The sequence below is a fragment of the Anopheles ziemanni genome, chromosome 3 (assembly GCF_943734765.1).
Source record: "Anopheles ziemanni chromosome 3, idAnoZiCoDA_A2_x.2, whole genome shotgun sequence".
NCBI lineage: Eukaryota > Metazoa > Arthropoda > Insecta > Diptera > Culicidae > Anopheles > Anopheles ziemanni.
In genome coordinates this window covers 35,688,378-35,711,340 of record NC_080706.1, presented here as the reverse complement: position 1 = coordinate 35,711,340, position 22,963 = coordinate 35,688,378, and the positions used below count along the sequence as shown (strand labels likewise).

At 46.3% G+C, this 22,963-nt stretch overlaps 1 protein-coding gene across 1 annotated transcript in view; it reads right to left on the bottom strand.

The window, feature by feature from the left end:
• The window catches only part of LOC131286300 (low-density lipoprotein receptor), a 204,544-nt gene that overhangs the window by 26,853 nt on the left and 154,728 nt on the right, over positions 1-22,963 (bottom strand). Inside the window, exons 5-12 of the mRNA XM_058315234.1 lie at positions 2,630-2,856; positions 2,251-2,524; positions 1,896-2,118; positions 1,473-1,805; positions 1,163-1,381; positions 930-1,074; positions 602-811; positions 261-459 (exon numbers count right to left, since the gene is read on the bottom strand). Coding sequence (XP_058171217.1) covers positions 261-459; positions 602-811; positions 930-1,074; positions 1,163-1,381; positions 1,473-1,805; positions 1,896-2,118; positions 2,251-2,524; positions 2,630-2,856 — 1,830 coding nt within the window. The remainder of the gene's footprint in view (positions 1-260; positions 460-601; positions 812-929; positions 1,075-1,162; positions 1,382-1,472; positions 1,806-1,895; positions 2,119-2,250; positions 2,525-2,629; positions 2,857-22,963) is intronic.

Sequence of the window (22,963 nt, the reverse complement as noted above, 5' to 3'; positions counted from 1 at the left end):
GAGACAGTGAGAGGGAGAAAGCGAGAAGCATACAGAAAGGTTGGGTCGAGAGAGTAAGTATAAGTTTTTTCTTTCAACCTACGGTTGGCCCTTTGCACGTACATCCAGTACCCACAAAACTTACGGGGTGGACCGCCGGACGGTGAATGGAAATCTCCAATTCTACCACCGTAGACCTTCCCAGGCTAAACGACACTTCACTCGTGTTTCGGTGCAAACCAGCAAACAAACAGGGTGGTAACAAACGTCAGTCAACTTACCGTCTTCCACACACATTAAGCTGTCGCTCATCAGCTTCAGCCCGGTTGGACACGCACAGGAGATTTTGGGGCTGTTGGAGTTGATTTGCGGTGCAGGCAGGCACAGGTGCGAGCAGTGTCCGTTCACCGCCTGGCAGTGGTTCACACCATCCGGCTGCCGGTACGGGTGGTACACGTGGATCGTCATCGGATGCTGCAGCTGATGGTTTCCAGGACGAGCGAGCGGGAAGAACCGGTGTTACAAATGAATTAGAGATTACATTCGGACCAACGGGTGCTAGCAGTTGGTGGGGCCACCAAGCGCTAAGGGTGCTTATGCGTTGGTGCTAGCCCAGCCTTACCATGTGCATCGCTGTCACCGGCTCAATGTCCTTGCCGGTGAATTTGTTTGCCTTGAAGACGGCCTCCTTGTCCCAGTCGGTCCAGTAGACGAAATCCTCGAAGGTGGTGATGGAGAAGGGATGGCGCAGGTAGTCGGTCGAGTAGAGTATCACCGATCGCTTGGAGCCGTCGTAGTTGCAGGATGAAATGACGTTCAGTTTGGCATCAACCTGGTGAGACCGCACAGGAAGGAGAAGAGACAGCGTGTAAATGGCATGTAATGACACCATTGTAATAGAGGTAATTTTTTCTTCCTGTCCCTGGTCCCTGGAACGGAAAGCCACTCACCCAGTACACTCGTTTGCGGACCAAATCAAGAGTGATTCCGTTGGGCCACTTGACTTCGTAGTTGACAATCACTTGCCGATGGGTCCCGTCCATACCAGCTCGTTCGATTCTCGGATTGGTGCCCCAGTCGGTCCAGTACATCCAACTGTACGGGGATGTATAAAAGGGATGGTTTATGACAACGTTATCGATTTACTCGCAATGATTTTCTTGTTAAATAAAATACGCCTTACCCATCGATAGGATCGAGTGCGATCGCGCGTGGAATTTCCAGATCGTCCTGGATCAAAACTTTGCCCATGTTACCATCGAAGTTCGTCAGCTCGATGGTGGATTTTTTGATGTCGGTAAAGTAGATGTGATTGTAGATCCAGTCCACGGCCAAACCGTCTGACGTCACCAGCTGGTCCTTCACGACGACCGTTTTGTCCGACCCTTCATCAATCGGTGCCCTGGATAGTGGACGCGAAATAAATGGTGGAACGTTTTCATTGAAAGTAAGTGAACCGAAACGACGAAAGTATCCCGTTTTTCCGCACTCACTTGTAGATGCGCTTCTCGGACACGTCGCTCCAGTAGATCATGCCCGTCCGGAAGACAAAGTCCAGCGCCGTCGCCGACTTGGTGTCGTTCACGATGGACGTCATCTCGCGGTGGTCGAGCGAAATCTTGCGGATGTCGTGTCGGCGGGCGAACAGCAGCGAGGCGTGCCCCTCGGTCGCCTTGCAGCGCGTATGGTCCCGAGGATCGCGCAGATACCCATCCTGGCACTCGCACTTGAACGTGCCGATTTCGTTGGTGCAGCTCTGCGAGCACGAGCCGGGCTCTTCGCATTCATCGATGTCCACACAGGTCCGGTTGTCGGACAGTTTGAAGCTGAAAGCGGAAACGAAGGGCGAATGGTATAACGAATATTTCTCCAACTTCTCGTTTCTCAACACCCCTCCCCCCATTGCAGACACTTACCCTGGTTTGCAGTCACAGTAGAAGCCAGCCGGTGTGTCGACGCACAGCTGCGAACATCCGCCGTTACCCTCGAGACACTCGTTCTTGCCACACTTGTCAACGGGCTCGTCCTGGAACTCGGGGCAGTCCGGCTTCTTGTCGCAAACCTTCGACAGTGGTATGCACATGCCTCCACCGCAATTAAACTCCGTCTTGGCGTCACACTTGAGGTTTTGAGTATTCGCTGCAAAATTTTAAGCAAAAAAAAAAAAAACAAATAAACCATTGGTTAACGGTTTGACGCGCGCGTGTAAGGTACACCGGAGAATGTGTCGACAGCAAAACTTTCCGGGGTTTCCAGGAAAACCTCACTCACCGCTGCAGTTCTCCTCATCGCTTCCGTCGGCACAGTCTTTCTTGCCGTTGCAGGACAGACGCCCATTGATGCAGTTTTTGTCCTTCTTACACTGGAACTGGTCCGAGCGGCACGTTACGTTCTGGCAGGTCGGCGGCATCTCGTCATCGCCCCCCGGGCAGTCCTTCTCGCCGTCGCAAATCCAGGTCCGGCGGATGCACGTCATTCGATCGCTGCACTGATACTCCTGCGGCAGGCAGGTGGTGAAGGCAGGCGGAGGGGGGCTAGTACATCCCTGGAAAGTTCCAAAATGGGGCATATCAAAATGGTACAGCTTCCTCACATGAGCGTGTTCTCCCCGTCTTCTGCAACGTTCGCCAACAACCCTAACCCCACTTACCTGCTCGTCGGAACCATCCGGGCAGTCGTTCTCGCCGTCGCAGCGCCACTTGCTGGTGATGCAGTAGTTATCCTTGCAGGCAAACTGCTTCAGCGGATCGCACGTGATCGCCTGGCAGTTGTTTTCGTCGCTGCCGTCGCCGCAGTCGTCGTCCCGATCGCAAACCCAGCGCTTTTGGATGCACCGCCCGTTGGCACAGGTGAACTCGTCCGAACGGCAAGTTTCATCTGTGGAGATAACAATGTGAAACAATCAGAAACTATTCGACGAAAGGAGGCCACAAATGTATTCTGCAAGTCGAAATTCGTTTCAAATGCTGGTAACTGGGTTTTGTCTTATTCTTCGAACATCAAATTCTCTCCCACTTATATTGAGGTAAGTTAAATAACTTAAATAAATAAATAATAATTTAAATAACTTGAAAAAGGCCTTATCTTAAAGCTGGAAAAACGAAAGTTTATTGCTATTAAAATGTGTTATCGGTAAAAGTGTAGACTAGCGCATACAATTGAAAACTTAATTTAACATGTTGAATAATTTACCCCCACGACGATGAGAGGGATTATTATAAATGTACATAAGTTTTTTCATCTCTTGTTTTACATGTTTCTTCTTAGCTCTGCGAATTATTTTTGCTAAATATACGTCTGTTTAGAATTTGAAACACCTTCTCCACAGTTCAGGTTAAAATACTAGAATACTTTAATAAATGGTCCAAACCTCGTGGGCCGATGTTCTTATGAGTCACTTTTGATAAGTTTAAATTCCAATGTGTTTTGAGCCATTTGTCAAATTTCATTAATCTATTTTAATCATCAAAAATAAGGAGTTGAACTGATTTGAGATGGATTACATGTATTAATCCGTCTCAATGTTCCCAACAATTTAAATTCTTTGCACTTCAAATAATCCCAAATAAATTAAATTTAATGTCAATTTTGATGCGAGCATTTTACAAGTATATCTTATCAAAAACTCATCTTATACAAGTACTAGTACTAAAAGTATCCAAGAACTTTGAACAAGAATTCTGCAATCGGACGTTCATTTTCTTTGACCGAATCTCGCTCCCCTTATCTAGTCGAATTACTTGCCCAACAACACACAAAAGATCCACCTCATATTTCGGAAAACTTAGTTCGGAAGCGAAGCGGCTCAAATTCCACAACAATGCTATCCAGTAACTTGAGCCGAATTATCGTGAGCTCACATGGTGCGTATGAACCGTTTTGATGTTTGATGGGAAATTTTCGCTCCACTTGCGGCGCACCGGGAAAATTCCACACCGCCCAACCATCATAATCCATCCGACGGGTCGGAGTTTGACTGATGCGATTTCAAGAATGCTCGTAACACGATTCGGACGCTGGAAGTTATTCAGCCTTCCGCCTTCTAGGGGGGGTGCCACAATGGTCGCGTGTCTCCCAGCGCCCGGTCAGCCTTGACGGAGGGTGCATAAATGGAAAATGATAACATTTTATTAAACTTTACTTGTGCTTACGCCATGCGCCGGAGCGAGCAGTCGGTCGGTCGCTGTCCCTTGCCACGGGGCGCAACGACTTTATCGCTTGATGGTGCCATCCCGGTTCGGTTGCGCTAAACAGAATTTCCCCACCGGAGCAGCGCCAGTAAAACTGATGTCGGTAAGATTTACAACATTTTCTTCCCCGATGACGTGGCGGTAGGGCCCGGGGGGACGGGGACGATATGGGTTTACCCTCTTGTTTATGCCCGCCCTGCGTGTGCCCGAGCAATGCCGGTGACGGTGAAAAGGGTAAAGCGTAACCGATAAGAAAATTTGCCCGTTCCTTGTTGTGCTGCAAAACTTACTCTCGTAATGCACTTTTCCGCCTGCCCGCTCGCGAAGAGTCAGCCAGCGAGCGACAATGAGGAGAAGGGACCCGGACCCCGGCCGGAAGGTAGCGGGGTTGTTACAAAGTTTACTACATCTTGTAAAGTAGTGTGCAGTGCGTTGCACTGTGTTATTATTTTGAAGTTCGCTTTTTTTTTGCTCTTTATCTATTTTGCAAAATCTGCAGCACAAGTTTTCCTTCTCCAGTGCACCGCCCAAACTAGTACGGCAACAATGATTGACACAATCGAATTGTTTGATAACTTTGTTACGTAGTTGCACTGTTGCAGCAGTGTCACGGAGAGGAAATTTGTCGTGCAGAATTACAGCTTCGAGAAAGGTTTACTGGTTCGACAGGACGGATCGAACTGAATTTAGGATCATTACCAGCAGAGCGAAATGCCAAACAGCTTAAACAAATGGAAATACAATTTATGTATCAAAAAAAATGCTTTGAGAAAAACGAGTTTCTCAAAACAGGAAAAAATAACAAAATGTGTTTTAAATTTCATAATCGCCACCGGCATCGCTTCCCGATCCATCCCGAACCGCAGCGTTCTGTCCACCCAGCACCGAAATAAAGGCACGTTTTATCCCGCAACAGTCAACATACAATGGCAATTAAATTGAAAAGATAAACACTCCACCAGAGAAGAAAAAACGCCCCATCCTGCAAAAAAGAAAAACAAAACCAACTTGCAACATAAAAACAACTGATTTTCATTCCCTCAAACCTTTTCACATTTTACTTCGGTTCCTTCTTTTTTTTTGCTTGCCTTATTTCCATTATCCGGTTGCGAAGGTTGCACAAGGAAGAGAGCTTTGTAAATCAAAGAAGCCAGCAAAGGAAGCGTTCAAAAGTTGGGGAAGCGAGAACCGGTGGTGGAAAAGGGATCCCACCCGGGAGCTTTGGGTAAAGTGGTCAGTTTGTTGCTGATGTGATGAGCGTCTTGGAGGGGAAAAAACAAAAACTCTAAAAGAAAAAAAAACGGAAAACCAAACAACCCGAATGGGTTCAAACATGTGCTGGGATTGAGAGAATTTGTTAGAGGTAAGCTGTGGCGATAAAGAAGGGAAAAACTGGTGATCCTGATGGGTAACAAAAAAAAAACAATATGGGAAAATCAAATTCATAAATGGATTAAGGCAGACAACTGTGGGCCGGCTTTTATTCTGGCCTTAATGGTCGTTGATTCGGTGGGATCAATTGCTTTGGTTTTATATCCTCCCCCTGTTTTTCATTCCGCTACCAGAAATGATGTGTCTTTGCTGCGATGGTTTATGTATGTGTTTGTTTTTCGTACACATTATAATAGGTTTGTTAAAACCGGAAGGTTTTTCTACTCGTCAAACATTTACGAAATAACCTCTTGCGCAAAAAAAAACAAAAAATGAAACGCACAAAAAAAATGAATACTCAAAAAGATACCAGCGAACGTACTTATCGCACCAAGGAAAATCCTTCTCAAAGCTACCCGACACTTTCGGCTAGGGTAGAATTGATATCAACACGACGGGTGGCTTTGTTAAGTTTGTACACAACTTCCCAAAGATGTTTTGAAGATTGAGCAAACATAGCTTAGTAAGGTGCGATGTTTTTCTACTGTTTAATTTAACGGCCAACATGATTCCCTGGAAGGACGAAGAAAGAGTTAGTTTTTGGGATTGTTGTTTATTTTAAACAACTGGTTATCGAGTAGCATTGCGAGAAGGTAAAATTGTGAACCTACTCTTGGGTATCATTTTTTTAAATTTAAACATTTCACGCAGCACCTTTGTGATTGTGTTTATCGTACCGGGAGACTGTTCACGATCCATCTAGGTCGATGGACCAGCGTGAACCACACGGCGAAGTGAATGATACTGTTTTTACGATGCCGTTTGTTTACGACCAATCTGTCGCCTGCTCGTGCGCCATTGTTGTGCCACTGTTAAATGATGTGCACCATCGCCGATGGCCAGTGTTGTGCTGTTTATGGTCGGTATCGTCCATGACTCGGTCGCTTCGGTAGAGCGTGCACCATCGAGTCGCGACACGACGGCGGCCATGCTTAGAACCGTTTTTGTTATCCGTTATAGTTTTATGATAAATGTCTAATAAAATTCCTACCGACTTATTCAACGCATTGTTGTTGGTGGTGGCATGATAGGATGAGCGAGTGTGAGCATGTACGAAACAACGTACCCTTCGCAAAGGAACGTCCGTTCGGTATTCGGTTTCGATGGTGGAAGCATTCTGCAAACATTCCAGACGGGCATGATATGTGTGCGCTTTTAAGCTTCCATTCGCGAAGACAGCCGAGCATGGCGTAAGGCGTCCTCGGGCAAAAAGTCCGGCCCTCAGATCCGCGTTTTCATGGGTCCTGATGCTGCTGCTGATGATGAGAAACCTTGTGCGAATCAAGGGTACCACGCAACATTGCCCGGAAGGAGCTAAGCGGGAAACTACTAGCGGGAGATCCGTTGAAACTGAAGGCAATTTATTTTACGCTTCAAAATTCCTTTTGAAGATGACAACAAGTCCGCTGCAGAAGACGTTACGGTTCGGGAGGTCAAGTTCTTTCTTATGACGTGAGACGCCAAGGGCGTATGGATCTTAGGTTCGCCGCCTACAAGGCTTGGTTTGTGTTCTTGGACTCAAGAAAGCAAGTGTCTAAATTGCTGCAGAGCGTTCATTTTCCGGGAAATACCAGGAAATTCTTAGCCGTAGGGAAGAATATACCCATACACTCGACGAAGCAGCAGAAATGAAACCAGGCAAGTAGACACACGAATGCCTCGGGAACGCTAAAACCGCTAGCAAACATTGAAACAATCCCTTCAAAGTGATTAAAATGTGTAGCCCAGGTCATGAAAATGCTTAAGAGAGCTACGGATTTATTTGAGAGAATATTAAATGAGAATACATTTATTGAACCGAACACAATGTTAAATGTTGGTACAATTTGTAACGGGAGATTTTAAATTGAACTTATTCATATAGATATATTTGATTTGACATGATTACTGTCAAGCATGCAGTCGTTACCACCTATTTTAACCGCTAACCCACCCATAATTGAAATAGTGCATCAACTTTTGTCTCGAACGTATTTGATTTTGCCTCTAACTCATCAGCTTTTGTTTTGTGTTTATCTGGGTTTGTCTCTTGATTTTAACTGTATCCCTACCTGGAAATTTTGTTAGTGGGAATGAGTGAATATGAAAATTGTTGTTTGTACAAAAAAAAAATAATTATAATAATAAATCAGCCTACAAAAAGGAAATCACAAAACAAAATTATTAACAAATTAAAATTTTGCAACAAAATATAAAAAGAATTCGGTAGCGATATAAATTTATATCCAAAACAAAATTGTACTCGGGAAATCGGTAAAAATATTAAAGGTAATAGGCACAAGATAGTTTTAAACCATAAATTAATAAAGTTTGTAATTGTTACAGAGCAACAATCGGAAACCAGGAAAACTAAAGAGCAGAAATTTGCATCAAAATCTCACTTTTGCGACCAGAAAACTCAATTTTTGTTTTTATTTTTTTTTCAAAAATATTATACCGTAGATAAGAGTATTGAAAGAAACGTTGAAAATTATTTTGCAAACTATTTTGTATTTGCAGGAAAATAGAGCTTGTTGAGAATCTGTTACCTTAGCCGAACATGTACGAACGGTTGGTAATATTTGCCAACACCAACGACCAGTAACATAAGCTCATAACTAAACCATGGAAACTGTTTAAAGAAAATATGCTCTAAACGAGAATGCACCATGGGGACGCACTTGAAATTATTTTATGACGCCTATCAGGAGCGTGCATTTTCGACCGGAACTCACGGCTGATAGGATACCCATAGGTCGGTACTGAATATTTGTGTGCTGAGGCGCCGATAATCGTTGGCACCAGTGTATATAAATTCGCATCCCTGCCGAGCGGTCGAGCATCCGGCACGATTGCAGAATAATATTCAGCGCTTCCATCGTAACGGGACAATTGCATTTCAAATCGGTTCCCGCTCGACAAGTTCCACAGTGTCCCGCGTATGATGTGCGTAAATTGTTCTCACCGGATTCGACATGTACAATCATCGGTTGACATCAGGGCAACGACCATGCTCTGCCTTTCACCTTCCCAAGCACCCACGGGGAGATGCTGTCTAAAAAATGCTGCTCCCCTTATGCAAATCGCTATCAATCGATGGTTGTACATAGCGTGTGTCTTTTTTTTATCGTTAGCTGTTGTTGGGGCCCCGAAGCTAGTCGAGATCTCGGTGGGTAGATAGCTGGATGCCACCGCAGGACCGTACGCTTTGCTGCGTGCGTTAGACACACACACTCGCAATGGATGTATGCCGGGTGTGGAACCTCTAACCGGATAGTCCCTGCGGTGTGCTTCCGACCAAGTGATATGGCCTGTCCAACGGAGCTGACAGCTCCGGGAGGGAGCACTCAAGCATTTCCGAGGCGTCGCCGGTGGTGATGGGCCCACGTGGCGAGACTCGCTCTCTGATCCATTTAAGGCTCGCCGGGTTTCGGGCCCGGTGTGGTGTCGGCTTTGGACGTCCTTGTCGGCCTTAACTTTGATGGACGTGTGGGTTAGAGCGTGAGCATGTGCGTCTGCCCTTATCCCCTGTGTGCGCGTATATACACACACATACACCCTTACACATAGGGACACCGGTCGTCACTAAATCCGGTTGGTAGTAGCATCATCGGAAGGTAGAAAAAGGGGAGCAAGTCTTACAACATGGAGTTCTAGCTCGATTGCCAGACGATTGGAGGAATAGACGCTCCCGTGGGAGGGTGTCTGCTGGGAGAGTGATTTTCCCATGTATGTTTTCTAACCCAGCCAACCTACCCCCCGGATCGGAAGCACGAAAGGTAGAGCCTTGCTTGCGGTGTCGTAAAATAATAAATTGATTGTTAATGCATCGTCAAGCTTGATAGGATTTTGACGCCTGGACGCCTCCGCTGGTCGATGGACAGAAGTGTGCGCTCGTGACGCGATGGTGGTCACACCGAAGCCGCGCATGGTGGCGGCGTGGGGAGCAAGAGGAGGATGGGAATAAATTCCGCTACCAGAATTTTCAATCCCGAAAACATGCCCCAACATTGCCGAGGTTCATGGCACCAGACGGGGAAGCACTCAGTGCGCCGTGTTTCGTGTTTGATTTATGACCATGGCCCGGGCCACTTCATTGATCGCTGTCAGTTTGTGTCGAAAAAGATTTATTCACGTCGAAAGTGTCTTATGCCGGTCAAATTTATTCATTCCGGTCAAGTAATTCCTCTCATACACGCAAGAGTACGTGATACCCGGAATGAGGTACTGCTGGAGAAATCAATAATAAAAAAAAAAATCTGTCAAACCATAATGCACCGTCCGCGGGATGCGTTGTCAGGTATGGGCAGGATTCTTCAATTTCCAGAGTTATATGTCACGTCCATGGCAACCCATTCGCTAGGGGGAGCTTTTGTACTTAAAATCATACGGCTTCCTTGGTAACCAATTATTATTACACCGCCCTCGGAGCATTATAACGGTTCTGTTGCAGCAACAGAATATACACACACACACACACATTCTCACCAGATGGCGCGAAAGGTACGTGTTTTCGAGCGTTTTCGAAGGCGCTTTCGGGTGGAGATCGGCAAAAAGGTCATAATAAAATAAAATAAAATAAAAAATACAACCGAGCATAAAACAGCACGACTCCCCCCCAAGCATGATGTTCCGTGCACGTTCGGGGTGGCGGAAAGAAAAACAAACCCGCTCCCAGTACCGTCAGATTGGCCCGCCGGCGGCGAATATTGGGGCGCTGATCAATTTCACGGTCGCCGCATTGTCATTAGTATGCAGCATCTTCCTGCCATTACGCCCGGCAGCATTCGAGCGGCCTGGACCCCCTGGGGGAGGTGCGTCGAACGGAAAAGTAGAATCATCATTAGCAGAAGTAATTATGAGCGCCGAAACAACGTGCGAAGAAAGGGCTTTGCATGCGCAGCCATCCATAAAACCGAGCGGCTTTTATGTGCCCATCCATATATGCATACATATGAGGGCGCGTGTGTGTTTCGGCAAGGGCAATACACCACTGAACATTCGGTGACTTTTTCTGCAGGCGGAAAATTATATTGGAAAAGTTTCGCCCGTTACTTTGAGCTTTTTCGACGAACTTTTCCAAAAACCCATTTTGCCATTTTTCCCCAAAATTCATACGATCCTTTTCCACGCTTTGGATTTCTTTGAACGCAGCGATTTCCACCGTAAAACACAGCTTGCACAACACTTGGACTGGGGGAAAAGCTACGGTTTGATCATTGAAATGCGGCAAAAGGACAAACGAACGAGTCTTCCTTTCCCCTATTTCCACTATTCTAAATCCCGTTTTATTCAACACCACTCGTTGGAACGTGAAATTGGTTTTCAGGTTTTAAAAATTATGACCACATTTTTCAACGAACGCTCGTTCGATCGCTCGTTTCGTTCCCATTCGGATTGTCATGTGACGGCCGTAGTTTTCCTTCCGTGCCGACTGCTGGTGGTGTCAGATATGTATGGCCAGGTGTTCCTAATCGGTGCGCGATTAGAGTGACAGAAAAAGGGGAGCCTGGATGGGGAATATATTTTTTATTTCCATTGAACACTGCCATATACGCTTAAATCATGCGAGTGTAATAGATTTTCAAGCGAGAGGAATGTGTTTTTCATTCTTCCACTGGTTTCACCTCGGCAGGTGACATAGATTTCCTTGAATGATGCCACTCCATAATTCAGAAAAGAAAAAAACAAACAAACTCGTTTTATGCTCTTTCTCTGGACCACATTCAGCTACTCGTATCGAAAGATTGATGTGCTGCAAGCAGTGGCAACTAACGAGCAACATTTTAAATTTCTTTTTTCAAATTAGCCTCCCTTAAAAAAAAAAGTCATGAATTTTGAGCGACCCGGGCGCAACTGTTTGCTTATGTCCTCGCTCGCTTAAGCCCATGCATGTTTCTACTCCAGTTCTACCGAAGTTGAAGTAGGGACGTCGCTTTTGTCATGATTCAACCTGACCCACTCAAGAAGGCGTTAGTCCTAGGGGCAAGCTGCTTCAGCTCAGATTTACCTACGGAGAAGATTTAAGAACTTTCGTAGGAAAGCAGGCGGATAAAAAAAAACTCTCTTCCACCGGCCGATCGAATTCGATCAATCTTTGTCGGAATAAATTGCATTATGCTACCCCGGTTTACCGGCACGGAAAGCTTCCGGGGTTCAGGATTGCACAAATTGCAAATGCAAATATTGGTTCCGTTTGTCCAAGGACGTTTGCGTCCTAGCCCTCGGTCGGGATGGTCTTTGTTTCCAGTACTCCGAAAGTACACTCTTATGTTGCAGAGAGGGTACTGTTGTGGAAAGTTTTGAATTGTTAGATGTGTTGCATGAAGAGTTTTTCTTTTTGCTTCATCGTGTTACGGGTGTGTGACTGTTTGTTCGTTTTCTGCCCTTTTGCTAAGCTAATCCATGCGCTGCCGGAATTGTGGCATGAATATTTTATTTATGGAAAAGTAAACATGGAAACTGCAAGCACAAACACCCGCCGCCGAAGAAACCCGGAACTCATCGACTGCATAAACATTATTCATTTCCAATGTTCAACATTCATTTTACCGCTGCTCCATCTCATTCGGGAATCCGTTGGGCGATGTCTCTGTGTGTGTGTGTATGTGTGTGTCTGCATGGGTGTGCATTTATTTTGCCCTTTCGAAACCACCCCGACCAAGGTATGCTGTCAGGGGGCATAAATTTTCGTCAATAACTTCTTCGCCAATTGAAGAATGGAAACCCCATTTCCAGCGACGCTAACCGACTTCCACCTGCTCGCTCTCCGTTGGGCTGGAACGAACCTGGATCATTTCAGCCAGCCCGGAATTGAGTTGCCATGCCCGGTGTAAGCGAAGCCAGACAAAACTGGCCGGGATGCGGATGGCAGAGATAGTTTGCGAATTGCCATTACAAGACGGGGGCAAAATAAAAATATATAAAATGGTAAGTGCTCCTGAGAACCACTCAACGGGTAACGGAAACGAAGAAGGATGAATAAGTGATGGATAAAACCATCCAGCAGGAAGAGAATGGGACTAGTTTTGTTATCGAGAAGCAAAACAAACACCGGAACTGGAAGTGGAAGGGTGAAGTGAGTTCGTTGAAGTGAGGGAATGGAACGAAGTGGATAAAAAAAAACAAATTCAAATGGAAATTCGTTCTTTCCCTCCCACACTGCTGCAAATGGCGATAGATGGATTACGGTTTGGATCATTGGCGACACCGATGAAACTGTCACAGGACTTCATTCGGAGGAGAAGAAAAATAGTTCTTTTACTTTCCGGTGCAACAAAACTGTTGCTTTTGTTCAATACCGGCCATTATTTATTCGGCTCAACATCCGGTGGAAAGTCAAAAGGTTTCGCACACAAAGGCAGCTGCAAAAACAAATGTTTTAGGTCAATAGTTTAAGCTTTAATCTGATTCTACGTAGACCGTATGCAATCATAAATCCATAATTGAAATTATGCCTTGAGAAAATGAGTGGTTCGTAAAAATATACATTTATTGTAGTGAAAAAATGTTGACCAGGATGTTATGCAAAGTTATAAATAAAAGAACTAATGTATTCCTGGGACTGAACCCAATTCATACACTACATGAAGATGAATGAAAATCGAGAGTTATGTCGAACGCTTGGTTGTTGGAAAAGAACACAATAAAAGTGCAGCCTGTTCTAAAGGCTAGAGCTTTCTTAGCAACAATTCCATCTCGATGCAAATGAGACAGCGCTTTGGACACGGAGATCGCATGATGTTTGTTTATTGGAGGCCATGAATAATAAATTCGACACAGAGCAAGCAAAATAGTAAAATATCGCACTGTGGCCATCGTAAGACGAACGACGAGCTCGGCGAACGGCAGGATCTTCTCGTCCATTCCCGAGCCATGAAGTCATTGTGTTTTCCCGGCGAAGAAAGGTGATGGGGGCGTTTTATGATAAATGGCTTTCGAACTGTGGTACATTTGTTGCCCGGGTGACGGTAGTGGTAGCGGAGGTTAGAACATCGCACAAGGGGAACCTGGGTATGCTCAGCATATCGTTTCTACCAGAAAAGACGCATGCTTCCTAAAAGCGGACGGTCGATGACTTATCACCCTTCGAAACAGTACCGTTCCAATCATAGAAAAGTGAGGCGTAGAAAACTAGTAACATCATGAACACCGCAAAGAAACGTGTCTGAAAACATGCATTTCAAACTAATTGGCATGAGTGCGCGCCGTGAGCTTCGAGCCATTTCACTCAAAGTAATTAAAAATAGCATATTCAGAAGTGCAATCGGTCCCACAACAAATGTCCGAGATTGGAAATGTAGCCTCAAGCGAGAGCAAGACGGGTCTCCGATGGTGAGCTTGCCCATGCACTCATCAAACCGTATTTCAATCCTTCAGTGACAGGCAGGTAGAAGTCGGGACGGATTTGTCCTTGTTCGCTTTTCTTTTTCCCGGTGAGTCCGGTTGCCTGCCAAGCTGTCGAGATGCGAGCGGAGGCAAGCGCCGTTTCCGTGTGTGACCAGATTAAATTGCAAAAATGCCGCCAGATAGCCGATAACGATGTGACAGGTAGTGGCCATATGGAAAATAGAGGCGAATAAAAAAGAAATCAAAATCGAGACCAATGGTCCGGCAGCAGCATCCTGGTTTGTCGGAACTGTAGTGAGGCGTTTGGAGGGGAGCGTTGAGTGTGTTCTGCAGCGTTGCCATCGCTGACTACGGCCCTTCGGAGACTGATGATATTTTATTCATGCCAACGAAGGGCGGCGAACACAGGCTGAGGTAGGGAAAATGCACACGCGTACATGCACGGACGTGACAAAACCAGGTGGTCGGACAGAAAAGCGGATTAAATCGACGTTTGAATGGGGCCGATGTTGGACAAGATAATGGTTGAATTTAGTCCATCTTTTCCATGCGGAAAGCATCGTACTCAATACATGTTTTCAAAGGCGATATTTTCCGAGTACAGTGCAGTGTTATTGTCGTTCCTTTCTTTAACAACTTGCACCGCTATAACGTTTGACGAAGGCTTCAACTAACCGGATTCTTTTGCTTCCAAACAGCGTTCGATTACAGTACGCACGCTATCGCTCTTTCCCTTTGGCCGAAACGGTTTAGTTTTACCGCTTGCATGTGCTTTGTTTTCCATAGAACTTCACTCAAAAGCCACAGGGAAGCTGTACAACAACTTGTTTATCAGAGTTAGCACAGTTTTCCACACACCCAAACGCCAATCGAACCGTTCGAACGATTCGTCCCTCCGGTGGAAACGCTTTCCGCCGCCGATGAACTGGAGCATTCGATTTCGAGTAGGGACATTTGCAAAACAAAATTAAATAAAACAAACGAACATTTGTCGTTTTGTTTATCACACTTGCCGGGCGCAATGCCATTCCAGCAGTTTTCCTCTCCGAGGTTGTTTAGTTTTATTATTGTGCAATTTTTCATCTCCGTTTTTCTCTGGCGCTGCTGCGTGTGTTTGTGACCACGCTGCAGCTACTCCGTACGACGGGGCATGTTGCGTTGGATTGCAAAATGAATTATCTGCAGCGGCATTGGCTCCCACCTCCCCAGACCCCCGGAGTTGTGCGGAATGCAGTGCAGATGGATTATACAGCTGCAAAAAGGGGGTAAGAGCTTTCTGCTGCACTACCATACGACAATCGTTCGTTCGAGCGAGAGATTGGGGCAGTGCATCAAAGTGTTTTATGGAACGAATCAAAGAGAATGCCATCAGGGATGGTGGGATTGTAGGATTGAAATGAATTAATTTTTCCGTTATGACGAACTACGTTTTTGTTCAACAGCACATCGAATCACAAATGCGAATCAGAAACTTGAATGTGTTACTTTAAATAAAAGTAAATTTTCTAATAATTAAAATTATGTAGTTATATTGAGGTGGCGCCATCTGTCTGACTGATTTACTGTAAAATAAAACCAAAATTGTATAGAAACTATCTTGATTCAGCAAACTTTCTCAAACAAAACAGATTAGGTTCAATCTCTGCTAAGGAATATGTTTTAATAGTATTATTATGTTCATTTACTTATTACAGTTCCGTCCGCAAATCTATTTACTTATTACATTACAGCTATCGAATTTCTTTAGCTACATATTTCCAAATCGGCAGTTTCCCAAACATGTTGTTCTTTGTAAATAATCCATCCGGATACGTAACTTTGATTCAAATACTTGTAAAAGACCCCCGGCCTAAGCGGTGTATAAAAATATCGTCCCCAAGGAAGAGAAAGCTTATCGGCAGCAAAACGACACTCGCAAGTGTATTTCAAAAGCCACCATTGAACATATCCACTCAACCGAGACCATTCGTCATCCACTGAACCTTTTTTTTCGACCCGATTAGGTCCCTAATTCGATCCCCGGTGGCATGAACGTATCTGGGGTGGAAATAGAAAAATTCATTTGCTCCACTGTGAACGGTTGATTTCGGTTTCCTTTCGCATGCATCGTCCCCGAACCGTCGCCTTCGGGGTTTAGATTTCTTTCATAATTTCCTGTGTCTCAAACGATAGCGAATACCACTTCATCGAGTCGCCTTCATTGGCGCGGGCAACGGCTGTAGTGAAACTGATACGGTTTGGCTGGCCAGCAACTCGAAAAACCACACCCACCGTCATCCCCCACGGACCGGTGGTATTCTTTTGTTGGAACATTTTGAATGAAATATCTCAATTCGCTCGGCATGGCACCGGAATGCATGAATAGCGGCGCTTTGGCGAAGTTCGTTGTTGTTTGCGTTGAAGCGAACGCGCAGCAGGGGGAAAACTCTCATGTACACCCACATCAACAAGGGGTGGAAGGCGGAGAAAAAAGAACCACCAAAGCTTCCTCTTTTCTTTTGTCCGGACTCGGCACCGCAGAAAAGTCCAAGCGCGCGCGCAATCAAGGAGCACATTTAGTTGACTGGAGTTGGATATTTTTCTCCCACAGTTCCGAACCCTTCAACACACTCGAGTTGAAGCACGGTAAGGGGCGGGGGGCACGGACGACCGGTGGGGACGGGAAGATGGAATAGATCCTGAAAGGAGAGAGAGCGAGAGAAAGAGACACACACAACAACGAGCGCCCGGACGAAAGGGAAAAGTGGTTGATGGACCAATTTGTGGTCAATTTAATCTTCTTTTCTACTTGATCGTCCATCACCGGGAAATATGAAAAGGTTCGTGGGAAGGTTGCGGCCGGTTGGTGCCACCATTGTCCACGTCATTCACTTCTATTGCCGTCCGCAAAAAAACCCTCCCACTGTTCATTTGCGGCGGTCTACGGTGGTCACTAGGGGAGTCTTACGAATGGCCAGGTATTTTTCTACGCCATCTTTGGGTGGGGTTTTAAAAAATCGAGTGCATCGGGGTCGGTTTATGGCACACGAAAGGGATGCACTGACCGGTTGAGGATGTCGTACCAATGCTGCTCCACAACGGACATGGCTGTAGCTTTCGTATTTTACGTGCAGAACGTTCAACTGTACCACGTTGGTGATCGTAAAAAGTGCCTCCGGATGGGAGCGTTTAAGCCAAGCAGCGGTGTAATCGTCGGCAATCGAGTTTTCCATTCTGTGAATTGGATTGAGTTTCTCGTAAACCACTCCGAGCGATCGGTTTTTAACCCCCTTTCGTTGCCTTCGTTCCCGGCCGCGCGACCATCTTTCTCAGGCTCGATGGAGGCGCCCGGTGGTTTTCAACCGTTATTGAATAAACAACGCCGGTGCCACTTGTTCTTTATGTTTTCTTTTTGTTGCTAAACATATTTACGGTGTGTCTGGCTGTCGAAAACTTTTGGCTTCAGCGCAAATTAAGTTTACTGCCGACCATACTTGATAGAGTTGCGGTATTTACTTTGATAATTACATCTTCCAGCCACGACCGCATCCCGGGTGGTGGCGCCCGGAGGGTGCATAATTATTTCGAGCCCTTAAACATTCACATCAGCACAAATAGTAACCGACCGAGGGTTGCTTTAAAAGAACACCCCGCGGCCCGTTGAAAGGAAAGGCTCAAAGTATTAGAACCATAATTCATCATCCTGGGGATGAATCTTCGCAGCATTCGTTTATTTCGTACTTTGAAATAAAATAAAAAAGAAGGAAAAGGACAAAACATAGAACTGGGAAGGAAAGAAAGCAAGACCGGAGGTTTGTGAAAATGGGATCGTACGAGAAAAGTATGTGCCGTATGCTCGTGCCACCCATCTTCTCAGCGCTGACGATGGGTTTAATTGTTTCCAGAAGAACGAAATTGACTTTCATGCCCAAGGGGACCCCCGGGCGCTCTCCTCCTTACCCCCCTTCAGAGGTTTATGTAACGGTTCGGTCGAGTTGGAACGAAAAATAACAGCATTGCCTCGCGTTCCATGGGAAAACGCTGTGACGAACGACGGACGGGAGTGGCACCAACCCCACGAGGGGTTGAAGAAAGGGTTTAAGTTGTGTTGTGAAGGCGGCACCGGCGGGTGGGGTTGAAATGTCTGCTAGCGTTAAAATGTGCACTTATGCGTAATTATCGTTACAAATTATTAATTCAATTTTCCACTTCATCGCAGCGCGAGGCGTCTGGGCGCTGAAGGGGTTTTGCCTGCACCTTGGGGCTTACTTATGACACGGTTTATGACGCCTTGTGGAGAGTGTTTACTCGGCGGAACCGATGCTGGCCGAGCAAGAATGTGTTCTATTTGCACCCGTCTACTTCCACAGGTGCAAGTGAATTGGTTCGTAGTTAATTACAATTTTTTTAAATTCAAGAAGTCCATTACTTGAAGGATGTAAAAACGCATATGGTAAATGAACACCCTTCAAGTACGTTCCAAGGAACCAGTAAAGAATCCAATAGTGATGAGCTTTAAGTTGACATGGTGTTTTTGTACGGAATATTTCCACCACTTACATTGCTGACATATTTAATCCCACCAGGAAAAAGGAACGAACCATTTTCCCAGCTCTTAACACCGCTTAATCGTGACTTTACTGAAGGTAATTGAATTTTTACTCCGGTCCATTTCCGTACGGCACGAACTCGACGGTTCACCCAGTAAACCATTTTAACGCCACTACAAACACGAAAGCGATAAACGGCCCCGGCTATCAGACCAGCAGTTTTCTTTTCTGACGTGCACAACCCAAAAACAATGCCAAACTTTGCTAAACGACATGCGTATGAATTCCGGAGGCGGAGGTCGCGGTTGTGCGCTCGATCTCTCTCGAGAGAGCGCGCAAATCGAATTCCGGATCATAACGGTGGCCATAAATACAATAAAAATTAATAGGCAATCGTTCGGTTTGCGGAACACGTGCGCGAACCCCGAACCGGGGACCGGTGCAATCGTTCGAATTGTTGGCGATGGTTCGCCAGATGCGTCCCACACGGCCACCGCCTTTTGCCGTTTGAAACCGCAGGTGAAGAAAACGACTCTCGACTTCGCCACACGAGTGGCCCTGCTGCACACGTACGGCTTCGGGCCGGGGGGAAAGTCATGCAAAAGTTCGTCTCCGTCCTAGCGGGCAGAAATCGGGAAACGAGAGGCACGGAACGGTTTGGGGTGTGGTTCGGAAATTCACCGCAATGCAGCACCAACAGCGCCTGATGTGCTTATCGGGCAGCCCCGATATCGGACCGGAAACCGGTTGTATTGGGTGTGCGTGCGTATGTCATAGGTTGCAGGCAAGTCCTTGGCTAATTTGATTCTGCGTTCCATCGACATTTCCGGACGGTTCCGGGCCGGGGTCCTCCTCCCGGGCATGTCTTAATCGAGTAAGCTCCGGTCTCTGGCTCCGGCTAAGCTCACATATGGCATTCACTCACTCGCTCGAGGTAGGCTGTTCACTGGACGTGCCACTCTCAGCTAAGCCACTTATGGAACCGCTTCGTTCGTGGACGTGTCTTTCAGTTCACTCCACTCTACAGGGTCTTATCCTCCCATCAAGACACCGACCAACATCTTTAGAGTATTTTGACTTTAATTGATGATTTTCCATTATGGAACTTAATCGCCAGGGCATCTGCTCTCCAATCACCGCACCGGTGGCACCCTCGAGCGGGGCGGAAAGAGGTGTAGGGAACCCACCCAAAACCCACCGAGCCCAGCCTGTAGCTGGCGGAAAGGATTTTGATTTGATTATTGAAATCTTCCAAACGCCGCATTTTAGGACGACGCGACGGTTTGTTGATGGAAATCTATTTTAGTCAACCCCAAAGTCGGGCTCAACGGATCAGTGCGAGAGATGCGATGGGCAATTAACTAAAATGCGTTCACAATGGATCGACGAGGCACGCACACCCACACATACACAAACAAATACGCGCGGAGCATGTTCGAAACCTCAGAGTACGGGATATGCGGCTTTTTCCGGTGGTCAATAGCCAAACTCGACCTCCCGGGTTTTCGGTGAGCTTCTAATGGATTAACAAGTTCCAGAAGCGGGAGGTTCCTCGAACGCAGCACACACGCACACAAACACACTCCGACCTTATCCTACGCCCATAGGCTTGGGTGAAGTTTTGTGTGCCTCACGTCCAACAAACAAACCGGGTCAAAGTGCTCCGGATTAATTGACGCAAGCCCACGAAGCTTAGCCTCCGCTCCGAGCTCGAATGCGGAACATGAGAACGCTTTCGATTTAGTGCTTCTCGCACCTCTTCCCCGCAAAGGAACTGCCCGGTCGACGACAGGATTCACATGTCCCAAAACTCTGGCCCTCACAGCCACACATACACGCATAAATGGAATAAAGTAGAGTTGGCCGGAAATGGAGCGGGCCGGGATATGGATATGCCGAATTTCCATTATCGTAAAGTGGGGCTAATCTTGACGGATTTGAAATTTTGCATTCTACGGCACGGGTTTTGTGGCGATGTTTTCCCGGGATCACCATCAGGAGCTGGCGTACCAAATCCCCTCCCTGGAAGGGGAGGCCTAAGGGTTTGAGTTTCTGGAAGCGGATGGACAAGTTTGCACTTGCAAAACCACCGGGTAATAGTTAGTGTATCCGCTCGGTTTGGCCCCTACTTCGTGGCTGCCTCCGTCAAGTATCAATTCATTCTAATCGTTTTTCCACTTCCGCCATCAGTCAAAGGGTACGCGAAGTTTGGGGGGAACCAAATGCTACCTAATGAACCTATAAAAACCACCTGAATCAAGGGCTTTCTTTTGCCATCGCTCCGGAACGGTCTATAAATCTCCCCGGAAACAGACGGCTCGGGGCTCGGCTGGCTTCCCGCGCAATAACCAAGCCTTTTCCGCGGTTTCCAATAGCGGTGGCCTTAAAGCGAAGCGCGCTCCACCCCCCCCCTCCCCCGCCCGGCCACGATCCTTCCAGCAAAAACCATCAGAGCCTCGACAACCGCAATCCAGAAGTCATCATAAATTGTTTCAATTCACCAGAATTTATGAAGATTTCTTATGCCCGCCGACATGCGCCTCCCTGTGTGTGGGTGTGTGTGTGAGTGTGTGGGTGTGTATTGGTGAAGAAGCATCCATTCCAGAGTTAGCGTGCTAAGGTTGGTGTTTCATGAAGATTTACTTCAGTCTGCGGTGGTAACGTTTTACAGCGAAGGAACGGCTGCGCCAGTTCAGGATGAAGGAGCAAGCAAGCAGGTCTTTCCTTTTTTACCTTTACAACCGAGCAGATAAGGGTTGCCACTTGTTCGCGCAACCACCAACCCCTCCCCCACCAAGCGCCTGGCAAAGGGCCTCAAAAGCGGACCGCAGTAGCAGGCTCTGATTGTTTAGTGGCCGAGTTGAAGGCGGCGGAGAAAATGAGAACCCATAAATCACCTTGTTCGAACCATTTTTCATACCTGTGTGTGGGCACCGCTGCTATCCTTCAGAATATTCTACTCAACCCCCCCCCCAAACCACTCGACCATCGCAGGGCAGGAACTACACGCTTTCCCCACTACCATCGACCACAGAGAAGCGTCCAAAATCTGCACGTGGCCCAGAATTAACTGGCCTGGTGTTGGTAAAATTTTCCGGCCGTCCACTTACTTAGCCACCGGCTCAACCACCCACGAGGAGCATGGAAAGCGGGTCAATTAAATGGCGAGGAAACAGAGGAAAGACACCCGGTCGGTGTCGCGGGTGCGGGCAAGAAATCAACGACCGCTTCCATTGATCGCGCCATTGAATGTTCCGTAAATCGGATTTCTCCGGTGATTTGGTAGATTGATGGGCGGCAAGAGCCGGTGGAAGCATCTGTTCCGGCCGGGCCGCGGAGTGTGACATACCGGACTTTTCGACGTTTGTGCCCACGGCTTTGTTTAGCAGGTGGGTGGTGGCCCACTTTCGTCGGATCTTCGACGACGCTTCGCGATTCTTCGCCCAAATTTCCTCAGGTTAAGCTTGGTGAGGCGGAGAGCTGCAATATCAATGATTGATGATCGAAATCTCGCGAATGGCGAATGGCAATCTTATCCCCCACCCCAAACCATGGGTGGTTTTCCTCCGCCGGAACTCGGATTTGCTCGGATGGAGCCATTGTTGTAGGCTAAATGAAGCCTGTGAAATGTTATAAATCAGTTTGATACGCTCTATTTGTCAGCCGCGAGCTGCGCCTCGGAGGTGGTGCGGGTGTGTGTGGCGGGGTTTAATACCCGGTTTCGCGACTGTCACCGCACTGTGAGGTTGATAAAATATTCAATTGTTTGTGTGGCGAACTTGTCGCGAAAACGGGATGTTTGTTTTGAAGTCGGAACAGATGATGTTGGTTTCCATTGATCACACAGTGTCGGGTTCAATGTTTGACTTTCGGAAGCAAGTGCCGACCGTTTTTGGAATTGACTTTGGTTTTTTGATGAATGGACAAAGAATTTTGAATTATACTGGAATTGTACATAGCAGATCGAAACATTGCTGCTTTCAGGTTCAATCTCAAACGAGATAACATTCGGCAGGTGGAAACGGGTGTTCGTCTTAGCTAATATAACCTTGAATAAGAAAACATAATATAATTATAGTGAACAAAATTGAGGTGCGTTGCAATTTTGAGCTTAAAGATAAAATTATTTGAAAATTACAAGAACATGGGTGTGACTTAAATCAAGCTTTCTAACACAGTACCTTTAAATAAAAAGATAAATCAAATTTAATATCGGTACAATGCTATAAACTTTTGTATATGTAAATGTTAGCTGATCATTAAATTTATTTTATATTTTTAGCATTAAATGTATATTAAAAACTTTTTAAAATCAATCTTACAATACATAGAGGTTAATTTGATTCAAATCACATGAGACACCATTGTCGGACATGGTGAAAGATGATAGTAATTCATAAGATTACCTTTCATAAAACTAAATACGAAAAGAATGTCATACATTTGAGGTTGGTGTATTACAGAATTTAGTAGGAATGAAGACTTTTAATTTCTTTACATAAATCT